This window comes from Phyllobates terribilis, unplaced genomic scaffold (assembly GCF_046119375.1).
Source record: "Phyllobates terribilis strain yellow unplaced genomic scaffold, ASM4611937v1 Scaffold_4__5_contigs__length_816908805, whole genome shotgun sequence".
Lineage (NCBI taxonomy): Eukaryota > Metazoa > Chordata > Amphibia > Anura > Dendrobatidae > Phyllobates > Phyllobates terribilis.
This window is the reverse complement of record NW_027362764.1, coordinates 583,372,449-583,389,790: the sequence shown is the minus strand read 5'-3', so window position 1 is coordinate 583,389,790 and position 17,342 is coordinate 583,372,449. Positions and strand designations below refer to the sequence as shown.

Sequence of the window (17,342 nt, the reverse complement as noted above, 5' to 3'; positions counted from 1 at the left end):
ATAGCATCAGAGCACAGAGCAGTGTACGGCTCATAGCATCAGAGCACAGAGCAGTGTACGGCTCATAGCATCAGAGCACAGAGCAGTGTACAGCTCATAGCATCAGAGCACAGAGCAGTGTACGGCTCATAGCATCAGAGCACAGAGCAGTGTACGGCTCATAGCATCAGAGCCCAGAGCAGTGTATGGCACAGAGCAGTGTACGGCTCATAGCATCAGAGCACAGAGCAGTGTACGGCTCATAGCATCAGAGCCCAGAGCAGTGTATGGCACAGAGCAGTGTACGGCTCATAGCATCATAGCACAGAGCAGTGTATGGCACAGAGCAGTGTACAGCTCATAGCATCAGAGCACACAGCAGTGTACAGCTCATAGCATCAGAGCACACAGCAGTGTACGGCTCATAGCATCAGAGCACACAGCAGTGTACGGCTCATAGCATCAGAGCCCAGAGCAGTGTACGGCACAGAGCAGTGTACGGCTCATAGCATCAGAGCACAGAGCAGTGTACGGCTCATAGCATCAGAGCACAGAGCAGTGTACGGCTCATAGCATCAGAGCCCAGAGCAGTGTACGGCTCATAGCATCAGAGCCCAGAGCAGTGTACGGCTCATAGCATCAGAGCCCAGAGCAGTGTACGGCTCATAGCATCAGAGCACACAGCAGTGTACGGCTCATAGCATCAGAGCACACAGCAGTGTACGGCTCATAGCATCAGAGCACACAGCAGTGTATGGCACAGAGCAGTGTTCGGCTCATAGCATCATAGCACAGAGCAGTGTACGGCTCATAGCATCAGAGCCCAGAGCAGTGTATGGCACAGAGCAGTGTACGGCTCATAGCATCAGAGCACAGAGCAGTGTACGGCTCATAGCATCAGAGCCCAGAGAAGTGTATGGCACAGAGCAGTGTACGGCTCATAGCATCAGAGCACAGAGCAGTGTACGGCTCATAGCATCAGAGCCCAGAGCAGTGTATGGCATAGAGCAGTGTACGGCTCATAGCATCATAGCACAGAGCAGTGTATGGCACAGAGCAGTGTACGGCTCATAGCATCAGAGCACACCGCAGTGTACGGCTCATAGCATCAGAGCACATAGCAGTGTACTGCTCATAGCATCAGAGCACAGAGCAGTGTACAGCTCATAGCATCAGAGCCCAGAGCAGTGTACGTCTCATAGCATAAGAGCCCAGAGCAGTGTACGTCTCATAGCATCAGAGCACAGAGCAGTGTACGGCTCATAGCATCAGAGCACAGAGCAGTGTACGGCTCATAGCATCAGAGCCCAGAGCAGTGTATGGCACAGAGCAGTGTACGGCTCATAGCATCAGAGCACAGAGCAGTGTACGGCTCATAGCATCAGAGCCCAGAGCAGTGTATGGCACAGAGCAGTGTACGGCTCATAGCATCATAGCACAGAGCAGTGTATGGCACAGAGCAGTGTACGGCTCATAGCATCAGAGCACACCGCAGTGTACGGCTCATAGCATCAGAGCACATAGCAGTGTACTGCTCATAGCATCAGAGCACAGAGCAGTGTACAGCTCATAGCATCAGAGCCCAGAGCAGTGTACGTCTCATAGCATAAGAGCCCAGAGCAGTGTACGTCTCATAGCATCAGAGCACAGAGCAGTGTACGGCTCATAGCATCAGAGCACAGAGCAGTGTACGGCTCATAGCATCAGAGCACAGAGCAGTGTACGGCTCATAGCATCAGAGCACAGAGCAGTGTACGGCTCATAGCATCAGAGCACAGAGCAGTGTACGGCTCATAGCATCAGAGCACAGAGCAGTGTACGGCTCATAGCATCAGAGCACAGAGGAGTGTACGGCTCATAGCATCAGAGCACAGAGCAGTGCACGGCTCATAGCATCAGAGCACAGAGCAGTGCACGGCTCATAGCATCAGAGCACAGAGCAGTGCACGGCTCATAGCATCAGAGCACAGAGCAGTGCACGGCTCATAGCATCAGAGCACAGAGCAGTGCACGGCTCATAGCATCAGAGCACAGAGCAGTGCATGGCTCATAGCATCAGAGCACAGAGCAGTGCACGGCTTATAACATCAGAGCACAGAGCAGTGCACGGCTCATAGCATCAGAGCACAGAGCAGTGTACGGCTCATAGCATCAAAGCACAGAGCAGTGTACGGCTCATAGCATCAGAGCACAGAGCAGTGTACGGCTCATAGCATCAGAGCACAGAGCAGTGTACGGCTCATAGCATCAGAGCACAGAGCAGTGTACGGCTCATAGCATCAGAGCACAGAGCAGTGTACGGCTCATAGCATCAGAGCACAAAGCAGTGTACGGCTCATAGCATCAGAGCACAGAGCAGTGTACGGCTCATAGCATCAGAGCACAGAGCAGTATACGGCTCATAGTATCAGAGCACAGAGCAGTGTACAGCTCATAGCATCAGAGCACAGAGCAGTATACAGCTCATAGCATCATAGCACAGAGCAGTGTATGGCACAGAGCAGTGTACAGCTCATAGCATCAGAGCACACAGCAGTGTACGGCTCATAGCATCAGAGCACAGAGCAGTGTACGGCTCATAGCATCAGAGCCCAGAGCAGTGTATGGCACAGAGCAGTGTACGGCTCATAGCATCATAGCACAGAGCAGTGTATGGCACAGAGCAGTGTACAGCTCATAGCATCAGAGCACAGAGCAGTGTACGGCCCATAGCATCAGAGCACAGAGCAGTTTACGGCTCATAGCATCAGAGCACACAGCAGTGTACGGCCCATAGCATCAGAGCAGTGTACGGCTCATAGCATCAGAGCACAGAGCAGTATACGGCTCATAGTATCAGAGCACAGAGCAGTGTACAGCTCATAGCATCAGAGCACAGAGCAGTATACAGCTCATAGCATCATAGCACAGAGCAGTGTACAGCTCATAGCATCAGAGCACACAGCAGTGTACGGCTTATAGCATGAGAGCACACAGCAGTGTACGGCCCATAGCATCAGAGCACAGAGCAGTGTACGGCTCATAGCATCAGAGCACAGAGCAGTGTACGGCTCATAGCATCAGAGCACAGAGCAGTGTACGGCCCATAGCATCAGAGCACACAGCAGTGTACGGCTCATAGCATCAGAGCACACAGCAGTGTACGGCCCATAGCATCAGAGCACACAGCAGTGTACGGCTCATAGCATCAGAGCACACAGCAGTGTACGGCCCATAGCATCAGAGCACACAGCAGTGTACGGCCCATAGCATCAGAGCACACAGCAGTGTACGGCTCATAGCATCAGAGCACAGAGCAGTGTACGGCTCATCATAGCATCAGAGCACACAGCAGTGTACGGCCCATAGCATCAGAGCACACAGCAGTGTACGGCCCATAGCATCAGAGCACACAGTAGTGTACGGCCCATAGCATCAGAGCACACAGCAGTGTACGGCCCATAGCATCAGAGCACAAAGCAGTGTACGGCTCATAGCATCAGAGCACACAGCAGTGTACGGCTCATAGCATCAGAGCACACAGCAGTGTACGGCCCATAGCATCAGAGCACACAGCAGTGTACGGCTCATAGCATCAGAGCACAGAGCAGTGTACGGCCCATAGCATCAGAGCACACCGCAGTGTACGGCTCATAGCATCAGAGCACAGAGCAGTGTACGGCCCATAGCATCAGAGCACACAGCAGTGTACGGCTCATAGCATCAGAGCACAGAGCAGTGTACGGCTCATAGCATCAGAGCACAGAGCAGTGTACGGCTCATAGCATCAGAGCACAGAGCAGTGTACGGCTCATAGCATCAGAGCACAGAGCAGTGTACGGCTCATAGCATCAGAGCACAGAGCAGTGTACGGCTCATAGCATCAGAGCACAGAGCAGTGTACGGCTCATAGCATCAGAGCACAGAGCAGTGTACGGCACAGAGCAGTGTACAGCTCATAGCATCAGAGCACAGAGCAGTGTACGGCTCATAGCATCAGAGCACATAGCAGTGTACGGCTCATAGCATCAGAGCACATAGCAGTGTACGGCTCATAGCATCAGAGCACATAGCAGTGTACGGCTCATAGCATCAGAGCACAGAGCAGTGTACGGCTCATAGCATCAGAGCACAGAGCAGTGTACGGCTCATAGCATCAGAGCCCAGAGCAGTGTATGGCACAGAGCAGTGTACGGCTCATAGCATCAGAGCCCAGAGCAGTGTATGGCACAGAGCAGTGTACGGCTCATAGCATCAGAGCACAGAGCAGTGTACGGCTCATAGCATCAGAGCACAGAGCAGTGTACGGCTCATAGCATCAGAGCCCAGAGCAGTGTATGGCACAGAGCAGTGTACGGCTCATAGCATCAGAGCACAGAGCAGTGTACGGCTCATAGCATCAGAGCCCAGAGCAGTGTATGGCACAGAGCAGTGTACGGCTCATAGCATCATAGCACAGAGCAGTGTATGGCACAGAGCAGTGTACAGCTCATAGCATCAGAACACACAGCAGTGTACGGCTCATAGCATCAGAGCACACAGCACTGTACGGCTCATAGCATCAGAGCACACAGCAGTGTACGGCTCATAGCATCAGAGCACACAGCAGTGTACGGCTCATAGCATCAGAGCACAGAGCAGTGTACATCTCATAGCATCAGAGCACAGAGCAGTGTACGGCTCATAGCATCAGAGCACAGAGCAGTGTACGGCTCATAGCATCAGAGCCCAGAGCAGTGTATGGCACAGAGCAGTGTACAGCTCATAGCATCATAGCACAGAGCAGTGTACGGCTCATAGCATCAGAGCCCAGAGCAGTGTATGGCACAGAGCAGTGTACGGCTCATAGCATCAGAGCACAGAGCAGTGTACGGCTCATAGCATCAGAGCCCAGAGCAGTGTATGGCACAGAGCAGTGTACGGCTCATAGCATCAGAGCACAGAGCAGTGTACGGCTCATAGCATCAGAGCCCAGAGCAGTGTACGGCACAGAGCAGTGTACGGCTCATAGCATCATAGCACAGAGCAGTGTACGGCTCATAGCATCAGAGCACTTAGCAGTGTACAGCTCATAGCATCAGAGCACATAGCAGTGTACGGCTCATAGCATCAGAGCACAGAGCAGTGTACGGCTCATAGCATCAGAGCACATAGCAGTGTACAGCTCATAGCATCAGAGCACATAGCAGTGTACGGCTCATAGCATCAGAGCACAGAGCAGTGTACGGCTCATAGCATCAGAGCACAGAGCAGTGTACGGCTCATAGCATCAGAGCACAGAGCAGTGTACGGCTCATAGCATCAGAGCACAGAGCAGTGTACGGCTCATAGCATCAGAGCCCAGAGCAGTGTACGGCTCATAGCATCAGAGCCCAGAGCAGTGTACGGCTCATAGCATCAGAGCCCAGAGCAGTGTACGGCTCATAGCATCAGAGCCCAGAGCAGTGTACGGCTCATAGCATCAGAGCCCAGAGCAGTGTACGGCTCATAGCATCAGAGCACAGAGCAGTGTACGGCTCATAGCATCAGAGCACAGAGCAGTGTACGGCTCATAGCATCAGAGCACAGAGCAGTGTACGGCTCATAGCATCAGAGCACAGAGCAGTGTACGGCTCATAGCATCAGAGCACAGAGTAGTGTACGGCTCATAGTATCAGAGCACAGAGCAGTGTACAGCTCATAGCATCATAGCACAGAGCAGTGTATGGCACAGAGCAGTGTACAGCTCATAGCATCAGAGCACACAGCAGTGTACGGCTCATAGCATCAGAGCACAGAGCAGTGTACGGCCCATAGCATCAGAGCACAGAGCAGTGTACGGCTCATAGCATCAGAGCACAGAGCAGTGTACGGCTCATAGCATCAGAGCACACAGCAGTGTACGGCCCATAGCATCAGAGCACAGAGCAGTGTACGGCTCATAGCATCAGAGCACAGAGCAGTATACGGCTCATAGTATCAGAGCACAGAGCAGTGTACAGCTCATAGCATCAGAGCACAGAGCAGTATACAGCTCATAGCATCATAGCACAGAGCAGTGTATGGCACAGAGCAGTGTACAGCTCATAGCATCAGAGCACACAGCAGTGTACGGCTCATAGCATCAGAGCACAGAGCAGTGTACGGCTCATAGCATCAGAGCACAGAGCAGTGTACGGCTCATAGCATCAGAGCACAGAGCAGTGTACGGCTCATAGCATCAGAGCACAGAGCAGTGTACGGCTCATAGCATCAGAGCACAGAGCAGTGTACGGCTCATAGCATCAGAGCACAGAGCAGTGTACGGCTCATAGCATCAGAGCACAGAGCAGTGTACGGCTCATAGCATCAGAGCCCAGAGCAGTGTATGGCACAGAGCAGTGTACGGCTCATAGCATCAGAGCACAGAGCAGTGTACGGCTCATAGCATCAGAGCCCAGAGCAGTGTATGGCACAGAGCAGTGTACGGCTCATAGCATCATAGCACAGAGCAGTGTATGGCACAGAGCAGTGTACAGCTCATAGCATCAGAGCACACAGCAGTGTACGGCTCATAGCATCAGAGCACACAGCAGTGTACGGCTCATAGCATCAGAGCACACAGCAGTGTACGGCTCATAGCATCAGAGCACACAGCAGTGTACGGCTCATAGCATCAGAGCACACAGCAGTGTACGGCTCATAGCATCAGAGCACACAGCAGTGTACGGCTCATAGCATCAGAGCACAGAGCAGTGTACGGCTCATAGCATCAGAGCCCAGAGCAGTGTATGGCACAGAGCAGTGTTCGGCTCATAGCATCATAGCACAGAGCAGTGTACGGCTCATAGCATCAGAGCCCAGAGCAGTGTATGGCACAGAGCAGTGTACGGCTCATAGCATCAGAGCACAGAGCAGTGTACGGCTCATAGCATCAGAGCCCAGAGCAGTGTATGGCACAGAGCAGTGTACGGCTCATAGCATCAGAGCACAGAGCAGTGTACGGCTCATAGCATCAGAGCCCAGAGCAGTGTATGGCACAGAGCAGTGTACGGCTCATAGCATCATAGCACAGAGCAGTGTATGGCACAGAGCAGTGTACGGCTCATAGCATCAGAGCACACCGCAGTGTACGGCTCATAGCATCAGAGCACATAGCAGTGTACTGCTCATAGCATCAGAGCACAGAGCAGTGTACAGCTCATAGCATCAGAGCCCAGAGCAGTGTACGTCTCATAGCATAAGAGCCCAGAGCAGTGTACGTCTCATAGCATCAGAGCACAGAGCAGTGTACGGCTCATAGCATCAGAGCACAGAGCAGTGTACGGCTCATAGCATCAGAGCACAGAGCAGTGTACGGCTCATAGCATCAGAGCACAGAGCAGTGTACGGCTCATAGCATCAGAGCACAGAGCAGTGTACGGCTCATAGCATCAGAGCACAGAGGAGTGTACGGCTCATAGCATCAGAGCACAGAGCAGTGCACGGCTCATAGCATCAGAGCACAGAGCAGTGCACGGCTCATAGCATCAGAGCACAGAGCAGTGCACGGCTCATAGCATCAGAGCACAGAGCAGTGCACGGCTCATAGCATCAGAGCACAGAGCAGTGCACGGCTCATAGCATCAGAGCACAGAGCAGTGCATGGCTCATAGCATCAGAGCACAGAGCAGTGCACGGCTTATAACATCAGAGCACAGAGCAGTGCACGGCTCATAGCATCAGAGCACAGAGCAGTGTACGGCTCATAGCATCAAAGCACAGAGCAGTGTACGGCTCATAGCATCAGAGCACAGAGCAGTGTACGGCTCATAGCATCAGAGCACAGAGCAGTGTACGGCTCATAGCATCAGAGCACAGAGCAGTGTACGGCTCATAGCATCAGAGCACAGAGCAGTGTACGGCTCATAGCATCAGAGCACAAAGCAGTGTACGGCTCATAGCATCAGAGCACAGAGCAGTGTACGGCTCATAGCATCAGAGCACAGAGCAGTATACGGCTCATAGTATCAGAGCACAGAGCAGTGTACAGCTCATAGCATCAGAGCACAGAGCAGTATACAGCTCATAGCATCATAGCACAGAGCAGTGTATGGCACAGAGCAGTGTACAGCTCATAGCATCAGAGCACACAGCAGTGTACGGCTCATAGCATCAGAGCACAGAGCAGTGTACGGCCCATAGCATCAGAGCACAGAGCAGTTTACGGCTCATAGCATCAGAGCACACAGCAGTGTACGGCCCATAGCATCAGAGCAGTGTACGGCTCATAGCATCAGAGCACAGAGCAGTATACGGCTCATAGTATCAGAGCACAGAGCAGTGTACAGCTCATAGCATCAGAGCACAGAGCAGTATACAGCTCATAGCATCATAGCACAGAGCAGTGTATGGCACAGAGCAGTGTACAGCTCATAGCATCAGAGCACACAGCAGTGTACGGCTTATAGCATGAGAGCACACAGCAGTGTACGGCCCATAGCATCAGAGCACAGAGCAGTGTACGGCTCATAGCATCAGAGCACAGAGCAGTGTACGGCCCATAGCATCAGAACACAGAGCAGTGTACGGCTCATAGCATCAGAGCACACAGCAGTGTACGGCTCATAGCATCAGAGCACACAGCAGTGTACGGCACAGAGCAGTGTACAGCTCATAGCATCAGAGCACACAGCAGTGTATGGCACAGAGCAGTGTACAGCTCATAGCATCAGAGCACAGAGCAGTGTACGGCTCATAGCATCGGAGCATAGAGCAGTGTACGGCTCATAGCATCAGAGCACACAGCAGTGTACGGCACAGAGCAGTGTACAGCTCATAGCATCAGAGCACACAGCAGTGTACGGCTCATAGTATCGGAGCATAGAGCAGTGTACGGCTCATAGGATCGGAGCACAGAGCAGTGTACGGCTCATAGGATCGGAGCACAGAGCAGTGTATGGCACATAGACTTCCTATTGAAGCTGTCATCACTGTGTGCATGCTTGTGCCGGAGCTCAGTGCTTTTGCCTGCTGAACAGCACACTTAGGAGCATTTTTTTGATCAATCAATGGTGGTCTTAGATCCTGGACCCCTACCGATCTGTGACCCAATGGAAATTAAAGAAATTATTTAATTTTTTTTATTAGACGGGTAGGTACTCTTTAAAAGGCTGCATAGAAAGGGATTCTTATATAGAATTTGGAAAAATATAACTATTGTAGTACTAGCTTTCATATGAATTATTAACAATATAAACCACAAGGATTCAATGAATGGATCAGCAGCTCCCACCGTCTGAGCACCATTTTGAATATACTACCTAATACACAAAAGATACTGCAAGAGGAGATTCTGGCTTGTCATACAGTGAGGAATGGGCGCTAAAGATGTCCCCGGCCCCTTAGGAGGGTCTCAACCAATGAATGAATAAACTTGGTGCAACATTGCTTTTTGGCTTCTCCAGAAATATAACTCTCTTGACACAATTGGACTAAAGAGCCGACACAAACAATACCTTAAAGAGTTCTTAATCTTAGGAAGCCTTAAGATAATGTATCTTAATATGTATGAAACATGATTTATTTATACTGTATCATTCTAAAGAGGCTGTCTAACTTTGGGGACACTTTAATTTAATTTTTTCTTGCTTATAACTAAATGCATTTATTTAGGGCTAAAAATCATATTTGCATTGGGTTCCATTAAAATGTTGCAGTTTTGATTTTACAGGATCATTGTTTTACTACACATTCAACTTTGATGTGGTCTGTGGTCATAAATCAGCTGAGAGGAGCTGAATTAAACACAAATAAAAAGAGTAAGAAACTCCTAGTCACATAAACATAGCGGGTTGACTGACGAATTCTCAGTTACCTCATTCTGCAGCCAGAAAAAGACGATGCAACAAAGGCTATAGAAAGCAAACAGTGCAACATTTTTAATAGAGCCCAATCACAAAATAATAACTTTTAGCCAGAAGTACATGCATTTAAGTAATAAAAATGTTCCCAAAAAGGTGGAAAACCCCTTTAATTAATGCTTAATGAGTAATAGTCAAGTATAGAAGTACCTACCCAACATGTGTACAGTCTCGATACGGCAGCACAGAAAATATGCTGCAAAAGGATCTTCTTCCACTTAACAGAACGATCCTATGAAATCAAGAGAACAATAATGTAAATCAAAAAGCAGAAGAGGTCAATGGCAGTGATCGAGCACCACTACAATGCTGCACTGTGTGCTCGGACAATAGCAGTTTACTCTGGGCACGGAGAAGGGGTAGGTTTGTGGTTCAGGGTGCTGACTGTAGAACAATAACATTGCTGGAATCCCATCATCAGCAACTTGTGACCTTGGACATTTTGTTTATTTCTCTGGCCCTTACACCAAAAATGATATTGTGGATCTAGAAACTAAAACGACTCCATGTCCAAGGCTGTAAGAATTCCACGTATCATAAACAGACACAAGAAAATCACAACTCCATGTTTCCTGCTCTATTGCATTTATATATCAGGCTAGCTTCACACTGATCCTCCTCTCTGAGCACTGCATCTTGGTTTTCATCTATATTCGTAAAAATGGGATTCAGAAGGAACCCTCAACAGAGCCATTCACTATAATTAGGCAGCGGGAGTCACTTTGGACACCAACCGGCCTCCATTTCAGTGGTGTCTGACTTTTTAGGTGGCCACAAGACTGTAGCAGACAATGCTTTTGTTGCTACTTACACAAGATGGACAAAGCTGAAATGGAGGCTAGGAGTCCAAAGTGGCTCAAGATTTATCCCCTTTTTCAGGAATTTAGACAGTAACCCTGATGCAGTGCTCATCATCGAGCACAGTATAAATGTGACCAGACCTTAAAAGGTTTGTTTGTTTGTTTTTTACATATCACAATTAGCCCACAGCCACCAATTGTATTAAAAAAAAACTAATCAAAGCTATAACCATGCATTTATTACCTGCCGTTTCAGCGCTACTTTTTAGGTCCTCCATACGAGTCTTTATCCCGCTGCAGTGGTGATGTTTGTAAACCTCATGTGACCACTGCAGCCAATCACTGGACTCAGCAATATACAGCAGAAGCACAACACTGATTGACTGCAGTGGTCACGCAATGTGTACAGACTGGCAAAGTGACAAACTGGAATTACAACTGCCTAAGAATGATAACATAGACATACTGTGCATGCTATGTGCATACGTGGACTAAATACTGTAGAATGTAACAGCCTGTTAGACATTTTCAGTGGCCACAAAGTACTTACTTTTCAAAGACCTCTATGTAAAGCAACCTAAAAAGCTATGCACCAATAGTAAATTCCTATTCACACATGGCTACCTGCTCTTGGAAAATTGTCCAGCACTGGTCTGCAGCTTCACAAGCACAGTTTTGGAAAAAGAGGTCACAAGTGGTTTCTATAGGCAGCAGACTGCAGCCTTGCAGCACTGGGGTCCTGGGTTCAAATCCCACCAAGGACAACATCTGCAAGGAGTTTGTATGTTCTCCCTGTGTTTGCGTGGGTTTCCTCCGGGTTCTCCGGTTTCCTCCCACACTCCAAAGACTTACTGACAGGAAATTTAGATTGTGTGCCCCAATGGGGACAGTGCTGACAATATCTGTAAAGCGCTGTGGAATTAATGGAGCTATATACGTGCGGAAAATAAATAAATAGGCAACAAGGTCAGTTTTTCCATTAAACAGTTTTGCTAAAGGTCTTATATAATGACAGGTTAAAGTTCTTGGCTTTGGGATTTGTTCAGCACACGCTTACATGATGTGATCTGACTTCTTGCTGTGACCAAATACCCCACTGTTTGTCTGCACTGGCTTTTCCCCTTGAAGCCCTCTGTCTTTTCGCTGCGTCCAGGGGAAACAGGTGTCTCTGTCAGCAGAAAACCAATTATCTCTCCAAATAAAGGAAATTGCAAGCACCTCACTCGAGTTGCTGAATATTAAACAGGACCTCTCTTCTCTCCTGACTGTTTGCATTCACAAAGAAATCAAAAAGTTGGTAAAAACGACCTGGCATTATGATTCTCCTCACCTGTACAATTACAGCCATACCAAACTGGTCTAGTTTTTTACTATTTTAGTGGTGAAAAAAAATCATAAATTTGTATAAAAATTTCTTTTATTGTGTCGCCATTTTCCAAAAACCGTAACGTTTTCATTTTTTGGTTGACAGAGCTGTGCAAGGGCTTAAGTTTTGTGGGGTGGGACAACATTTTTTATTGATACCATTTTGAGATAAACATGACATTTTGATAGTTTCTTACATTTTTTTTCTGCCGTGACCAAAAAAACCCCAAAACACTATTTTGGTGTTATGAATTTCTTTTCTCTTTATAGTGTTTACCAAGGGGGTTCATTAATTTTATATTTTGATAGATTGGACTTTTATGGATGTGGTGATATGTGTATGTTTTTTTTTATTTTTCATTATCATATTTTTAATATCTTTATTTTTAATGTGGGGAAAAGGAGGTTTGTTTGATTCTCACTTTTATGTTCTTTTATTTTTTTTCATATGTTTAAAACTTTTTTTTTTTTACCTTTTACAGCATTTGTTAGTCCCCACTGGGACTTCAACCTGCAATTGTTTGGTCACTTGTGCTATATACAGCAATACCAAGTATTGCTTTATATAGCAAAGATCACAATCCTTTTAAAGGCCAGCCATAAGCTGGATTTCTATACAGCATCCATAGGCCCCCGGCTATCATAGCAACCCATCGACACCCTGCGATCATCTCACAGCAGCTGACAACCGCATAGAATGATGCCCCCATGCTGCGACTGTTAGAGGCAGATCCTGGCTCACACCCGGGTGTCACACCCGTTATCTGCTGGGTATGAGGTTGTCTCACCCCAAGAGCCCACTCCATACACCCACTCCTGACTTGCGCGGTACCAGTACAGCTGATGTCAAGAAGGGATTAAACAGGAGTGGATTTGATAGCATTAAATGTTTATTTGATGAGACTTGAACCATTGCGAGACTAAATTTTAGAAGATACATTATCATGCTGTCATCTGTATATTTGTAGGTATTGAGTTATGGAGTTTATAGTGCATTCATCACCTTTGGTGTGCTTAACACTGGCGCTATACCGGGACATGTGTCACATTGTAACATCAAGATCGCAATGTATCCTCACAACATCACAACTCCTATGGTGTTGCGACACAGAGGCGCAAACATTTCCAAATGTGTTTGATTTTCTCTCATTTGTTGCAAGTCTCTTGCCACTCACTTGCCGTAGACTTCAATGCCAGCAGGATGCGACGGCTACTAGCATGTAACTTGCAGAAAGTCGCAGATAAGTTTCACAACTGCTTTTGTTTGAGAAATGCTGTCTTGCGCCATAGGTCACCTTAAGGCTCAGAGGAAGCGTGACTCTCATGCGAAACGGCTGTTAGCCAATTTTGTCTCAGAATTCCCTGTTATTTATGGAACCGTAATTAAAGAAACTTTTAATTGCCAAGTGGAGAGTGCCCATTCTTCTAGCTTTACTAGCCCCGACCTTATGTTGCATTCAAATCTAATGACTGTTTTACAAGAATCTTCTATGCATCTTGTTATTCCGCTGGGAACTTTGGCTTTCATCAGCTTTAACAGACTAGAAAACAATGAGACTCAATAAAGAATAACACAAACTACCTGGTTCTTCAGATTACAAACAGAGGAAATGTGTGCTTGTGGAGTTACCTGCCACTCCTCGTGTCGTGCTGTCTCATGTTCTTAATAAAATGAACCTTTTTAAAGTTCTTTGGTCTGGGTGAACCGGACAGAGTCCGACATCTGAAAAATAAGTCCATTAAAGTCTGAAGTGAGATCTTACATGCCGTCTCCAAACAAAGACAGGAAGGAAAAAAATCATACAAGTGGCTGCAGTCTAGTCACATTTCACAGACAGCATAAAGCCACTCGGGACAGGAGGGAACAATTAGAATTCTTCAACATTGTAATATTTTCACTAATGGTGAAGGATTTTCCTTGTATTCACTGTAAGGGCTACACAATAGAAAACACATTTAATAATACATAAAAGTAAAAGTTGTTTTTATATAAAATAAAAGTCCATGATCCAAAAGTCCCTGCTAAATATTCCCCCCTGGGTTCCATTATGTATAGCTGGCCATGAATTTGAATGGAAAGATGAATACATAAAATGATTGAGATCACAAGTTCCTTTTGGGCTCTATACATTAAAGAATTTTTTCATCAAAGCTTTGAAAAAATCTCAATTTTTGCACAACGCAGAGTTGCGCAAAAATTTTGTGAGTTCCGGTGTTTTCACGCCAGTTTGAAGCAGCTACACCAAAATAAGCGGAATTGTGGAGTAGCCGGGGCATGCCTGCCAGTCCAATAAGTGTAAAATGCCTGCGCTTTGAATCCCTGAATGACTGGAGTAGCATTTCTGGCAAGTGGCACCCCTCTTAGAAGATGCACAGAATTCATTGAATGGCTTGTGCCTGTTAATGTATTCTGTGCATTGTACTCCAGCGGTATGGTGAGCTCATTAAGACTAGCATGCGCTACGCCAGTCGTACTTTATCAACCCAAAAGTCTTAAATATGTTAAGCTAAGAAAATAGCAACTGGTGTTCAGGACACAAAGGATTGTCCATCTATCGGTTGGTGCAAAGGAATATGAGCTTAAAAAGTAACCACTGTTTTGTTGTTTCATAAATTCATATTAAACATGAAAATAAGCACCTTTGTAATATATGTAATCAGAGAAAAATTACTTAATTTATTCTCCTGGACTGATCCTTCTTGACTGTTCATTCACTCTCAATTCAAGGGTAAAACCTGTGTTCAGTGAAGACAGACTTTCACCTTTCACATTACTGATAGATGACAGTTGGTGCTCAGAACATTCTATGGAGAAGGGGAAGGGTTTGAGGAGCTAGAGGCAGACACAGGCATTCTATTGCAAGTTCTCCTGAAACCACAGATACAGTTCTCCATAGAACTTTATGAGCACTAACTGTCATTTATCTCAGTGATAGGAAAATCTCTTCTCTGAAGACAGATTTTACCCTTGAATTGAACATTTTTAGAATTAATGATTAGTCCTGGAGTAGAAACAGAGGAGTTTGACAGAGGCTCGCTCATAGAGAACACAGGAACGCTTGGCTGAATGGCGAGTTCCAGTGTATGGGGGAGTCATAAGAGATAGCAGTCAGCCGAACGATCATGTGTATGGCAAGCTTTAGTTTCTTTTTTCCTGCCAAATTACACGTTCAAGCATATGGTTTTTAAAAGTTCTGAATTATAATAATTATTAATAATTATAATTTATTATTTAATTATAATAATGAAGAACTGTAATAAAATAACAGAGGCTGCATATCCTAGGAATACAATGAGTCAAAGGAATCTCAGAGAAACTGGAGATTTGGGAACTTCTCTTTAAAAAAAAGAAAACCTTTACTGTGCAGCTAAAACCCAAAGCCTACTGGTAAGAAGCCTGTGTAATGAAAGAAAGTTGATGTACATCCCCAGTATAGATGGAGAAGTTTGTCACATTTTCCACTGAATGACCTCTACAATTGAGATGCACCAAATAAATACCAAAAATCACAAATGAGAGTTAGAAATAATAGGAAATATACCTCCGTAAAGGAGCATTTTCTTCAATGTCTTCAAGTGTTTCCAGTGAAGACCGCTGAGAGATCAGACGTCGCCTACAGAGAAAACAATGCAATATATTGTTAAAAAGAATAATAAAAAGCAATGACGAGCGAAATATTAATGTTAAAAAAACAATAAGGAAGATAATGATACCCAGTGTAACAAAGCAGTGTCCAACTCTTTTTTTTCAACATTATAGACCACTGATCATACATGAAAAGTATTCAGTCCACTTGAATGCTGACAATTCCAATGAATTCTCACAGGTTACATTAAAGGAAACCAGTCATCATAAAAATGCTGTCCAATATTCTAGCAGGTTGTTACAGAGCAGGAGGAGCTGAGCAGACTGATATATAGTTTACTGGGAAAAGATTCAGTATAAATTGTATTTCACTCACATAAACCCCTACCCATTCTGAAGTCCAGTGGGCAGTCCTAATCAATGAATGATCGCTTCCAGTCACTGGTCAGGACCGCCGACTGAGCCTCAGCCAAAAATGAGCAAGAATTAAAATGATAAATAGTTTAATGGGAAAAGATTCAGTATAAATTGTATTATATTCAATCTGCTTAGCTCCTACTGGTCTTTACCATGATGCTGGTGGATCAGACTGCTTGTTCATTGCGATAGGTTCCCTTTAAACATCTAAAGGAAATCCTTACAGGGGTTTTCCCACCAACAAAGTACTTTTTAATTAATAGATCTTCGAATAATAATAATTTCCACAATTGAATGTGTTAAATAAAATGTTCCTGTGCTGAGATAATCTTATAAATGTGCCCCTGCTGTGTACTGTGTAATGGCTGTGTCTGACCGTACAGGAACATGGTCTGATCATACCACAGCTCCTGGGCAGGGGAGGAAGGAAAAGAGTATACAGACAGAACAGCAGGGGATCGCAGCTGATTCTTTCAGTGAGGTAAAACATTTCTCTGCCTGTTTTTCAACAAAGAAAGAATCAGCTGCGATCCCCTGCGGTAATATCTGTATACTCCTTTGCTTCCTCCCCTGCCCAGGAGCTGTGGTATGATCAGACCATGTTCCTGTACGGTCAGACACAGCCATTACACAGTACACAGCAGGGGCACATTTATAAGATTATCTCAGCACAGGAACATTTTATTTAACACATTCAATTGTGGAAATTATTATTATTCCAAAATCTATTGATTAAAATCAACTTTGCTGGACAAAAGGAAAATGGTAGAATCCTTTACATCTACAGCATGGTATATACTAGAAGATCTCAAAAATAACTTAGGTCCACTTCGTTTAGCTTAATATGAAGAAGAGAATGATGAGGAGAACAATCAATGGGCCAGGATTTTTGGCATAGATATAAATGCATTAATTATCCATGATGGCTTCAATGAGATATAAGACATACTGTCAACTAATTCATTTTGATGTTTGTTATATCTGTTATACCAATCAAATATGTGAATAGAATTGCTATAGACCCAGTCTGCGTACAGGCACTCTTACCTCTCTATGTACCAGACTTGATGTACTGTATGTTACGTATGTGTGTCATGGAAACTCAAATAAAAATGATGTTTAAAAAAAAAAAATAAAAAAAAAAAATCAACTTTGCTTGTGGGAAAACCCCTTTCAACCTGAAGTCTAAGGCTGCATGCCCACTATGCGTTTTTCAAGCGTTTTTGCCGCGGAATTTCCGCAGCGAAAACGCTTAAAAAACGCTTGGTAATACGTGCCCCATGGTCCCCAATGATAATCCGCATGTGCTGTGCACATGCTGCGGAAATTTCCGCTGCGGATTATCATTGCGGAAAA

The 17,342-nt window shown here is 45.9% G+C and overlaps 1 protein-coding gene across 4 annotated transcripts in view; it reads right to left on the bottom strand.

Moving 5' to 3' along the window:
- CABLES1 (Cdk5 and Abl enzyme substrate 1) overlaps positions 1-17,342 on the bottom strand; it is a 106,669-nt gene that overhangs the window by 23,592 nt on the left and 65,735 nt on the right. For 3 of the 4 annotated variants that reach the window (XM_073679159.1, XM_073679160.1, XM_073679157.1), the window contains exons 2-4: positions 15,526-15,597; positions 13,614-13,706; positions 9,973-10,050 (exon numbers count right to left, since the gene is read on the bottom strand). In XM_073679159.1, coding sequence (XP_073535260.1) covers positions 9,973-10,050; positions 13,614-13,706; positions 15,526-15,597 — 243 coding nt within the window. The remainder of the gene's footprint in view (positions 1-9,972; positions 10,051-13,613; positions 13,707-15,525; positions 15,598-17,342) is intronic. The other variant, XM_073679158.1, reaches the window with a different exon arrangement.